General features: G+C 42.4%; 2 protein-coding genes and 1 pseudogene across 2 annotated transcripts; all 3 read right to left on the bottom strand.

Annotated features, from left to right (window-relative positions):
• LOC122351828 overlaps positions 1 to 4,116 on the bottom strand; it is an 84,400-nt pseudogene extending 80,284 nt beyond the window's left edge.
• A 141-nt stretch (positions 4,117 to 4,257) lies between these two features.
• LOC122351829 (CASP8 and FADD-like apoptosis regulator) lies at positions 4,258 to 10,021 on the bottom strand. Its single transcript, XM_043249172.1, has 10 exons — positions 9,485 to 10,021; positions 8,735 to 9,033; positions 8,541 to 8,646; positions 8,315 to 8,450; positions 7,878 to 7,939; positions 7,718 to 7,781; positions 6,978 to 7,030; positions 6,590 to 6,665; positions 5,115 to 5,616; positions 4,258 to 5,032 (listed from the first exon to the last, which is right to left on the bottom strand). The coding sequence occupies exons 2-10, from the start codon at positions 9,016 to 9,018 to the stop codon at positions 4,903 to 4,905; spliced, it is 1,413 nt and encodes a 470-aa protein (XP_043105107.1). The 5' UTR covers positions 9,019 to 9,033; positions 9,485 to 10,021; the 3' UTR covers positions 4,258 to 4,902.
• Positions 10,022 to 10,322: 301 nt separating this feature from the next.
• ndufb3 (NADH:ubiquinone oxidoreductase subunit B3) lies at positions 10,323 to 12,284 on the bottom strand. Its single transcript, XM_043248558.1, has 3 exons — positions 12,146 to 12,284; positions 11,624 to 11,783; positions 10,323 to 10,654 (listed from the first exon to the last, which is right to left on the bottom strand). The coding sequence occupies exons 2-3, from the start codon at positions 11,755 to 11,757 to the stop codon at positions 10,504 to 10,506; spliced, it is 285 nt and encodes a 94-aa protein (XP_043104493.1). The 5' UTR covers positions 11,758 to 11,783; positions 12,146 to 12,284; the 3' UTR covers positions 10,323 to 10,503.
• Between the last annotated feature and the right edge of the window lie 85 nt (positions 12,285 to 12,369).

Genomic DNA, 12,369 nt, shown 5'->3' with positions numbered 1-12,369 from the left:
GAAAGAAGAACCAGCGATGGACAAACCATGACCTGTGACGCCGAGTTCCTCTCAGCTGAAGTCATTTACGTCAAATTCATCACATGACTTGACATATGACCGCTGTTAGGCCAGAGCACATCCTCCCCTTCGCTTTCAGACACCGAGCAACACCGCACAGACGTTTCGCTGTAATGCGTTTTTGAGGCATTGCTACAAACCGGAGAGGTGAGAAACGAGAGCGGGAATGAATAATCTGGACGAGCAGAGCGGAGCCGCGGGAGTTAATGTACACTATTTGTCTTCTTGCGCTCATTTACGCCCCATCTCTCCGGCGCTGATCCATATCGAGGTCAACGGCTCGGTGCGTCCGCAGGGCTCCCCGATCAAAGCCTTGCACCTCTGCACATTTCCAATGAAAAACCTATGAGGACGTGCTATGTAGCTCCTTCAGGTGATGACCCCTCTCCAACAATTCTATCTGTTCGATTCTGAGTTGCCTTGGGATGTCTGGACCTCCTGACAGTGGTGTCTTGACATGAAACCTTTCTCTGAGACAGCCCTATACCGTGACACCCACAAAATATTCTCAGATATCAGCGCATTTAATTGAGGGAGATACCAAACACAGACTACAGCTACTGAGCTGAAGGGTATCACATATAAACACTTTTCCGGTGGCCTTTGTTAAGAAATTATTTACATAATTTCTCCCATAGGCATTTTTAAAACGTCTTTGTTAAAAAGTTAGAAGCTGTAAGCCAAAGCAATCAGTTATGAGGAGAATCAAAACATAACAAATTATATATATATATATATATATATATATATATATATATATATATATATATATATATATATATATATATATATATATAATTATTCAAAACCAACAACACAGTAGCTCACAGTAGGTTTGTTTCTAGAGTTTTACAAATTAAAAAAATGTTTTTTTTTATTTCCGGAAATTAAAAAAATATACTCATAGTCAAGTTCAAGTATTAAAACATGAAAAAATATATTTTTGGATGTCATAACCGTGCAGTAAATTCTAACGCTATTTTATCTAAATAAAAAAAGCGATATGCTTCCAATGTGCAGTTTGAAAAAGAGATTTGTTAAAGATTATATAAGTTATTGCTTTTGAATTACAAATGTTTAAAGAGTTCTTCTCAATGTAAGATGAAAGGATGTACAATTAAATATCCAGTCTTACACGCATTATAACAATATGCAAAGTTCCTATACAAATGGCTAACTCCCGATTCGACGGATGACTCCTCGAGCCGCTATCAGACAGCGTTCCAAAACATTTCTGTGAACGATTTAGACTAAAGTCGTCCATACGCCTGTCTGGCAAGCCGATGAAGCCCCCCTCGAGACGTGCGCGTCTATTACAGCTGAGCTTAGCTGGAAACGCGGTGCGGTTTGACTCATTCGTCCACCTGCACGATCATCTGAAGTCATTAGAAGACTACATGGATGAGTTTCTGCTCCTCAAAAAGACTAGAGAAGGGCCTCGGGGCTGGTTTCTCAGGGCCACATTAACCGAGTCCTGAACCGCACTGCAGTTTGAAGTCTGATTCTCCACGAAGGTCCCTGAACATCCTCAGACAAGAACAACACCAAAGAAAACTCTTCATTTGAACTAAACGTTGGCTATCTGTACCACGTGATGTTCGAACCTCGGTATCAAAAACACAACCCGTTTGAATTCAGCCGCATGAAATAACTAACTAACTCCGGCCGGGCCTGGAGACCTCAGCAATTAAAGGATAAAGGAAAACAATGGCTATCAGACAGCGTGCAGGACAGGAAGTTATGCACACGCAAACAGGAAGCGGACAGGGGTTCGGCTGTTTTCTGAGGACCCGCCGGGTTTGTGTTACACGACACGCTTTCAAGCCGAGCACAAACTAAACGTGCGCGAGGGAACGTGGAAAGCGGTTCTGGGAAAAGCGCGGGGTTTGGTGGAAAGCGGGAGACTTCAGCGGTGACACGGCGTGAGCTGATGCTATTTTGGATTCAACGTCTCCTTTTAAAAAGACCACAACAGTGAAAGTTCCCTGGGCCTGCCGAGAAACTAGGTCTGGTGCCGCCGTCCCAGAGCCAATCAAACGAAATGTGGGTCAGAACTTCAGCACTGCGTAGATTCGTTTGCTCGCGTCTAAACCACCATTCAGAAGCTTTTCGGAAAACAGAAGCCGCATTTAATTACGCCGAAAACTGTATTACTGGGAAATATGATCACTACTTAAAATAACTATTAAATATCGAGGCCGGAAACAGCGCCGCTTAATAATTTTACGAAAACCGTCGCACTTTTAATAAACCGGAAGCTCGGAAGAACTGTATTTTGAGCACGTGGACAAGTCTCCGCGGTCGCTTTTGAAGAATTTAGCGCGCGCCCTTGCTGAATAAAACCCTTAGTTTATTTAAAAAATAACTCAATCTCTGCCGACCCCTAAGCGGCAGTGAATATTCCCACAATTCTTCACTTAAGCAAACTTAGGTCGTCTGAAAAAGAGACCCCTGGCTATTCTGCACCCGCTCTCCAGTACGGCTCAACAAAGACATCACGACCAGAACTGGCTAATGATTAAAGCACGGCTCTGAATTAATACACGTGGCGGGTTTAAACACGGGCGCGCGGACGAGCACCGACCGTAATCGTGTCTGACAATATGATCGTTTAAAAAAACTGCCGCGTAATTGTGAATTTCATTAAAATAACAGTCATCGAATCGTAGGCCAGTTTGCTCTTTCCCCTCCCTCTCAGGTGTGCCGGAAGATCTCAAGAAAACAGTCTAGTTAGGTCGGTTTTAACTGCGTTTACACACGAGACATGCTCCGGTTTACCGCCGCGCTTAGCATTTTAGTTTTTATAACCAGTCAGGATCCTCGCCTTTGTCAGCGCGTCAGATAAATACGAAAGAGGCGACGCATTGACGAAATATGCGAGGACCTGCAGGTTCAATCAATATTCCTATCAGCAAATGACCCGCTTAGGGAAGATCTGCAGCACGGACGTGACATGCAAAGCGTGCTGTCGTTCTCGTCTGATGCATCCCTATCCGGATAACGCACCGTGAACACCGTAAAGCCCACATCTGTTTTCTACAACCTGAAAACCATAACCGCGTGAATCTAAAAGTCTCGCGTCTCTTCCAGCGCCTTCAAACAGACGCAACGCGAGCAATAGGGCGATATATTTAAATTGTTTCCGTCGTCTGCCAAAAGTAACACCGGTTTGATCGGGCTGCGCCAAAATACGACCGTCCGCGTTAGTTATCTTGTAGTCGAGTAGTCTCGGTGCCGTTTTTGATCCGAAGCGCTGCTGACACAGCACTCAACCTGCATTACACCTATCATCATCACCTTCATCGCCGCTATTACGGGCAGCCTACGGAAGGCTTGCAGCAAAAGCGCGCCGATGACAGATATACGGAGAGGTGCGCGTTTAAGGCGCGCGCGTCAATCCACGATAACGCACGAACCCCGCAGGAAATCTGACGCAATCCCGATCCGCGGAACCCGGCGCGCGGAGACTCACCCTCGGAGAGCTCCAGCTCGAGCTCCGCCAGCTTCTCGCGCACCTCCGCCGGGAGAGTCATCGCGATCGCCGGCGACGGGTCCAGCATCATCATCAGCAATCCGGTGGAGCCGCGCTCTGCCATAACGATCCGGCTGGGGTCGGGCTCGCTCCGGGTCCTCGCCGGCGGCTCGGGATCGGCTGCTGGAGACGGAGGGGCGGAGGAGGGTGCGGGTCGCTTATCGCGTGCAGATGTGAGAAGCGTCGGGGCGGTCGCATGCAGGCTGCCGTTCGCTCACAGCCCCGGCCGCGCGGAGCGCAGATCGTAACGCTCGGACGTCGGGTCCACGCCCTTCTTCAAGCCGGCTTTCGCGCTGGATGGTCGCGCATGACTCGGGAATTCTTCGTGAAACAAAGGGAAACTCGGCCAACTCCGCTCTTCAGCGCGCCGCCATCGCCATTGCAGCAGAGCAGCCGGGAACAGCGCGAGAGCGGATCCAGCGCGTCAGTGTCTCACACACACACACACACACACACACACACACACACACACACACACACAGGTGACATGCTCTGCACTTGCTACGTTAACACTAAACCCGCGTCTCTGTACAATAAGCACTATTTTCGTAAACCTCTTACCTTTCCGTCTGAAGAATAACGCGTGGCTATTTATAGCAAACACGTGCTGTGACACTTACTAGATGTAAACAGTCAAATTAAAGGAGGCAACGGGGTCGACTTGACTTTTTCAGGGTTCATTTAGCGTATAAATATATTTATTAGTTTCAATAATCTCGTGACAAAACAAGGCAAAGGGATTGGATGTCAAATTTACATAAACATATAAAAAACAATACTGAACCGTTTCACAGTTTTAGTTTCTTTAAACACTTTGCTAGTGTAGGAAAACAAAAACAAGTCTGATAAAGTTACATCATTGTTAACCCGTTCAAGAGATATACATACACAAACATTTTCATTCAACGACAAATGAAACGACAATAAACGTGCTTATAAAACGTGCATCTGGATAGACGGAATATAACCTTTAGGTTATGTTTTTTCTCTTTTGTTCAGACTTTCTTTGCCTAATTTATTAAATTAAATGAATACTAGTAAATTTTACTAAGCGCAATAAGTTCATGTTTTAAAGAAAGAAAATCCTAAAACGGGTTTAACGCGCGCGGCGGTGAAGTTCACAGGACGACACCGCCCCCGTGTGGACGAAACGGGAAACTACAACAACACAAGACTCGCTGAAACACGGTTCCAAATCATATCTGATACAATTCACACCGACGATATTACGATGATGATCATCTGCTCAAAAACCAGACGTTCTTGAATAGTCGTCTACCTTCACTGAAACGGAAGGCTTCGGGACGGAATCAAGACAAATAGACCGTCTTCCTGAGAGTGTGTCTCAGGTTTAAAGAGTAAGAGGATCCTGGAGATGCCTGATTGTGCTCATATACTGCGCGATTCACCGCCACGTGCAAGTCTACCACATGAGTCCTCCTGAAATAAACAATAAACTCAATTATTATTAATGCTCACATAACACTTAATGATTTTGTAACATCAGTAGCATGAGTCTTACCTCTTCTGCCCCTCGCTCAAGGCGCATCTCAAGGCTTTCAGGTACACGGAGCGATGGTTTGGCAGCTCCAGCTGTTTCCCTCGAGTCCAGCAGTGACTCCAGAAGATGTCCGCATCCGCCGGGACAGTCCCCTCGCAGCATAAGAGCACATGCCCGTCGGTCTCCAGCTCTCCGCTCTCCTCGTCGTCCTCACACGCCGTGCGCTCGGACTCGTCGTAGCTCTGGATAAAGAAGAGCTTGGGCTTGCCTGCCAGGCCCGGGCAGGAGTCCGAGGTGAAGAGGCGCCTGACGCTCTCCAGGTTCAGTCCTGGGCCGTGAGAGTCGGTGGCCAGCAGATCGGAGCGGCGGCTTCGGCTGATAACACAGCAGACGAAGACGGACGCTCTGCAGTGACCCCGCTGACGAGCCGCGTCCCTCAGAGCGGACCGAACGTCCCTCGCACCCAGCAGCCTGCGCGTGATCACGTGGAAGCGCAGGGCCTTGAACGTCTGCTCCAGCGCGTCTGTGAGGAAGAGAGGGTAATGGGATTTCTTTCACAACTAAGTGTTATTGGTGCTAATCGCCAAACAGGCATTTGCTTTCAATTGGCTTTCGATTTACTAAATACAAATAAGTTCTGGTTAGATAATAAGTAAATGAAAATGGCTCTTTCTGTTGTGTCTTGGCGATGAAACCACATTTGTCATTATTAAAAAAAAAAACATGGTAGGAAAAGAAACAATGATAGCTTTGGAATGAATAACTAGATATGAAAAAATAATAAAAATAATAATATATATATATATATATATATATATATATATATATATATATATATATATATTTTTTTATTATTTTATTTTTTTATTATCTGTTGTTAATAATTCTTATTTATTATTTTTATTTATGTTTATAGATTAATTTAAGTACTGTCCCCAGAAGAAAATTCAACAAACGGTTGTGAACCAAAAAAGAAAATAGTTTTGCACTTGTAATAAACACATTAAAAACTGTGTGACTGATTAACTACATCACAGAATCATTCATATTAATTATTTACAGTGTAGTTATTTACAGTCAGTAGTCTGGGGTTTTTGCTTTATGGAGTTGCTGATGCTTTTTTAATATAAATTCATATTTTATTCGGCCACGCATTCAAAAAGCAACAGTAAAGGCTTTAACGTCGTAACATCAGATTTGTTTTTCAAGTAAATGCCGTTCTTTTGAGATTTCCATTCGTGACAGGATCCTAAAAGTGTGGTTTCTACAAAAAGCGACGCTGATTTCGTGCGGGATCACGTAACACCGGTGTAACGCTGCTGATAATTCAGCTATATTTTATGAATATATTGAAAACAATTATTTTTAAACTGTAACACTATTTCACTTCATGTAACATAAGCATCTTCTTTTTAAAAAAAAAAAAACATTAAAATCTTACAGGCTCAAACGTATGAAAGATGCTATAATCATGAATCATGAATTGGATTGGTCACCTCCTTCAGTGCCGACACAGTCTATGATTAAACACAGTCCTCTGGGGTCACTCTGCATACTGTACACTTCCTCCTGCTGCCGGAGATCAAAGAGATCAGATCAACACACGTTTCTTTACATTCATCACTTGATAACTATCTTCCACGGTTTCGTTCTCATAAAGTGTCATCGCTCGCCTTGAAACAATTAGGTTGTTCACAGGGCTTGGAATCAGTCAAATAATATGTTATTTAAAAAATAAAATCCTACAGTATCATAATGAGCCCCCGAGTATCGGCCTTCTTTGTATTTAACATATACAGTGTGTCTTTAAAGCGTATCACATTAAACAGAGGTCAAATTCATAATATACACCTCATTGTAAATGTATTCATTTATTTGAAATACCTGACAATAAAAGCTAGCTCCAAGCTGCTCCTTCTTCACTGCAGCCGGTTTATCTGAAAAACATACAAATTAATTAAGATAAATTAAAATAAAATAACACACACACACACATATATATATATATATATATATATATATATATATATATATATAAAATATTATAATAAAATATTATAATTAAATATTATAGTATGTAATTATATATATATATATATATATATATATATATATATATATATATATATATATATATATTACATACTGCACTTTTTTTATAATATTTTACTGTTACTTGTAACACAGTAACAAAATTCCCCTTCTAGAAGATTTTTTTTTATTTTTTTACAACTAGTCAAACGCACAAACACCTTATAAACAAATAGTAAAAAAATAAAGCTGGGTAGTTGAAAAATAAAAATTAGACCATGTCCTAAGGCGTGACAGCAAAAATGTATTATTTATCTTCAAAGTTAAAAGTTTTTGGGGTTTCTTTTATTTTTCTGTCACACATAGAATACGAGGGTGAAGGTTAGGGACGATTCTAAGGGCCCAACGATGGAAGGGGGCCCCCGAGGGGGAAACACAAATTCTACTGAGGGGAACGCGGTCGAGATTTCTACAACAGGGTAACCACCGGAACATGATTTGTACAGCTGCGGACTTCACACACACACATAAAGAGACAATGAGAAGTTTGTCTGGAGTATTTCCTCATTCTGTCCGTTTCTGAATGAACTCACCACAGACTCTGGAAGCCGGCCGGACGTTGCAGGAAGCGGACGAGACACCGAACGAGCTGCTCGGCTGCGAACGACACAAACACGCAAAGTTAAGTACGGTTATTGAGACGCGAGACTTTTTAAGTGCCATGTTAGACAAAGCAAGCGAACGAAATCTCACCAAGGGCGCTCTGCAGAGCTTCAGCCTGTCCGGAGGGGAAGATCCTTGTCCGGCCATCAGCGCTGCAGAGGCGGAAGGGAAAGCTATAAAGCGACTTCAGAATACCGCAAGGTTCCTAATAATGATGACGTAACAGAAACTACTACAGACGAGAGGTAGGAAAGAGGAACTGAAGCTGCTCTGATATCACATGACCCTAAAATGGAAGTGATACAACCAACTGGGGCAGCACCTCTCAAAAAGTTACTAATGTACATTTAAATAACTACGAGGCAGCCTTTAGGGGGGAATATGATGCAAAGGTTACGTCCCTGTGACAGCTTTTGCTACTTTTCTTTTTATCAACGTATCGTGTTCTATGAACGAGACAACAAGCTTATCACTCACTTATTATACGGCTGCGTCTCCAAAAACAACACAAGGCTGGTGATTCTCACCCGTCTGCTGGTAGTGACGGATCCTTTGAGCCAGATCGGCTCTGTGGATGGACCTCAGGCAGCGTTCGAGCAAGTCCATCTTCTCACTGGAGAGCTGGTCGAGCTTCTCCAACTCCACTACAACGTCTAAAAAACTCTGCAAGGACACGATTAAAAAAAATTTTTAAATCATGTCGGCTCCGGACGCGACACGTTTCACTTCTGCGCAGGCTCTCGGTCACCATACCTGGACATTTTCCAGTTTTTTCTGGGGTAAAGTGCCTTTGAGTAAGAACATCATCGACTTCAGGTCCTCCGAGTCCATGTCTTCGCCAACATCGGCCATCAGCACTCTAAAAAAAAAAAAAAACCCCCACAAGGTCCGGGTTAAAACCTCCTCCCGAGCCCCATCCCGTGCACAAATGGGAAAGGAGGGGTTACCTGTACTGGGACACAGAATGGCCGTTCTTCAGCAGGCCCTCGACCGAGCTCTTGTCGGTGCTCAGCACTTCTCTCAGCAGATCGTAGCGCTTTATTCTCAGAACGAGCTCCATGAGAAAGGTGTAATCCGTCCTGGCTTGGCACAGCACGGATTGTAACGTGCCTCTGGGATCGGCGGAGAACTTGTCCGCGTCGAGAGCGCCGCACAGGTAGGAGACCCGCTTGCATTCGTCGGCGCTGAGCTCGTCTGTGATCTGACTGATAGTGCGCAAAAGGCCAGACATCGTGCTCCGAGATCTCTGAGAAGGACAAAAAAATATCATTATGAAGAATATCTCTTAATTGGGTTATTTAACGCACTTACAAAAAAAGTGCAGGGTTTAGAGCGTTGCTTTTTTGTGTTGCATTATGTACAAATAGCGAGTCAAGTCATCCATCCTATTCTTTCTTTCGCAATTAAATAGCATTCATAAATGTCTATAATAATAATAATAGTTTATATAATACTAATAGGCTAATTATAATAATAACACAGCAAGCGTTTCTGCTACACTTTCACTACATGTATTAAATATCTATTATTCTGGTAAACACTATACTAGGATATAATATCATAATCATCTTTAGTCGCATTTATAGCGTGAAACGTAAAGACAGGATGTGGCTGAGACAAGTCGCGCTACTAAAAAAAGCTAGGTGTTTATGTGAAGATTAAGTGAGTAATTTATTGATAAAGAGCGTGAACCTTACCTCGAGAGAGATGTGCTGTGAGTGAACGGAGCATCTCCGGTGGAAGCGCGTGGAGAGGAGACTCAGAAAAATTCCGTGACCGTGACACCATTTACTCGAAATGGAAAGAGAAAGGCGGAAGTGGGCGCTCAAAAAAAAACACGCCGATGTCGTTCAGTAGTTTGTGTAACCTAGGTGATCGTTTCAACAGCACTTCGTACTCCATCGTGCTTTAAAACATCTGACAAACTTTATTGCGCCTGCATTTGCTTCCAATACACTTAAAGATCGTTTTCACAAGATGAACTTCATCATATAAGATTAAAGCCCAGTGTCACAAACGGGGATTAGCTTTAGCCAGGACTAGGCCTTGGTTAAGTTAAGATTTAAGTATTTAACTTTTATTAACACATATTACATATTTTAAGATACGTCAAGGTCAGAGTATTTTTATTTTGATCTGGGACTAGCTTAAGACTCATCTGTGAAACCTGTGGGTTAGTGTTTGATAAGCCAGTTATTTTTGCTAATCATAACATAATAACCTCTGCATAATCATAATAACCTCTGCTAACCTGGACCTCTGCTGGCAGCGGTTTCCATTTAGCTGGAAGACAAGTCAACATTAAAAAAAAAAAAAAATGACCTAAATGATTCATGATCTGTGGTTATGCAGTAATTTACACACGCATTAAATTAAATACTGACCTTGCAATCTAAATACCAGCATATGTGCAATGCCAGATAATCCTTTTTATTCATGCTAAAGTGTGTGTGTGTGTGTGTGTGTGTGTATATATATATAAAATGTAATTTAGTTTGACAGCAATAGCCAATGAAAACATACAACAAACATGTGCCCAGTTCAATAAATTTATGTTTATTTTACATACTGGTCATGGGAATCATACCGACGGATGAACACAGGTATTAGGAAGCCTTTCGTGGCTAATGTTTTCATGGATAGACAACAACAGGCTTAAAACCTGCAGCAAACAGAGTCTGGGGACGACTGGCTCCGCTGAGCTTCAGTCACGTTATTAGTGATCCGACTTCTTTGGAGGGAAGAAAGCATACTCCACTGCCAGTGCCACTGCAAACGCTGCGAATCCGGTCTTAAATCCACGGAAGATGATGTCCCGCAGGCTGACTGGGACGCCAAAGGAGCCTGTATATCTCCACGCCTCATTCCTGCAAAAACAAAGGTCATCACGCTTTACTTTCATAATGCCGTGCAAAAAACTAACTATTGCTAAAGCCAAACGTACATAATTTTACATATTAAACATTTTTATCTGCATTTTATGACATTTGTCTGAATGCTCGGGAACCATGGCCTGGAAATCACATTAAGAAATCACTTTAAGGAATAGTTCAATCAATCCTTTTTTAAAATAATATATATATATATATATATATATATATATATATATATATATATATATATATATAAAAAAAAAAAATATATATATATATATATATATATATATATATATATATATATAATAGTTGAGCCATTTCTTTAACTGATGTGGAGAACCATAGAATTTCATCACTCGCTCACCAATAGATCCTTTACAGTGAATGGGTGCCGTCATGAGTCCAATCAGCTCATAAAAACATCCTAACAATCAATACACCAATCCATCAATTAATGTCTTAAGAAACATGTTTGAAAAAAAATAATAATAATAATAATAACCGTTGTTATGGCTAAAATACATTTATCAAATATGGCAGTTAAAAAAAATATGTCTTCACTGAAGAAAGAGTTCCTATGTATTATTGACAGATAATAATGTTTCTTAAAACATGCGGCTATTCCTTTCTCAAGATATTAACTGAAGGACCGGAGTGGTGTGGATTATTGTGATGTTTTCATCAGCTGTTTGGACTCTCATTCTGACGGCACCCATTCACTGCAGAGGACCCATTGTTAAGATTAAACGTATTCCTTCCAAAACCAACCTCTCTACATCTTGGACGTCCTAAAGGAGGAGTACGTTTTCAGCTAACTGTCATGTTTGGGATGAGCTACTCATTTACATAATTCTTATGAAAACGCACAGGACTGGACCGGAACTGAACAGCCCACTATGCGCTCAGATACAGTACTAATGGCACGTCCATCATGTTCAGGCAGTCCGTGCAGGAGCTCACCGAGCCCAGGGGTCCCGCAGTCCTCGTCGAGCGAGTCTCTCCTGGGTTGCTTCCAGCGGCGTTCCTTCCCATTTCCACACTCTGTAATCCGGCATGGGCAGCTTGCCGTGTCCGGGTCCATGGTCCCCACCCATGACTTCCGTTAACCTCACAGTTATTCCTGCAACACGCACAGAATTGATAGCTACTGTGTCAAATATAAACTACTCCCCTAAAGAGCTTAAGATCGGGTCAGCTCAAAAAGACACACAAACGTTTGGCTAAACTACAGGCTAAGTCAAATGCGTACTTTGAGATCGTGGTGGGTAGCTGTTAGCTTTTCGGTCATGTCAGACAACGACTAATTCAAAAAATAAACACAGAAGTGTTGAGACACAAACAAACATCGCAAGCGAAACAGCTAAATCGTAAACAGCGACTCTTCAGAAGCAAATATATCGAGCCTGGGGTTTAAACTAAAGTAGAACTGCACGAAAACAAATGTAAACACGTTCTAAATGTATAGAATAGCGGCATAATTACCTTTTTTTAAAGCAAAGTGACCTCCAGCACGAACGCGCAATCGATCCCGGAAGTTCACTTACTACTTCCTGTGGAGCTGACGTCACCGCGCACTCGAAATAAATACCAGAGTCTACGAAACGGGTACACGCGTGGCAAAAACGCACACTAAAACGTTATTGCGACAATCCGCAATTCAGAAATTATTTTTGAAATTCGGCGTTTTTGATAAAACAACGGCGGGA

This window comes from Puntigrus tetrazona, chromosome 9 (assembly GCF_018831695.1).
Source record: "Puntigrus tetrazona isolate hp1 chromosome 9, ASM1883169v1, whole genome shotgun sequence".
Classification (NCBI taxonomy): domain Eukaryota; kingdom Metazoa; phylum Chordata; class Actinopteri; order Cypriniformes; family Cyprinidae; genus Puntigrus; species Puntigrus tetrazona.
Note: the sequence above shows the minus strand (reverse complement) of the source record. Positions and strands in the feature narration are given on the sequence as shown.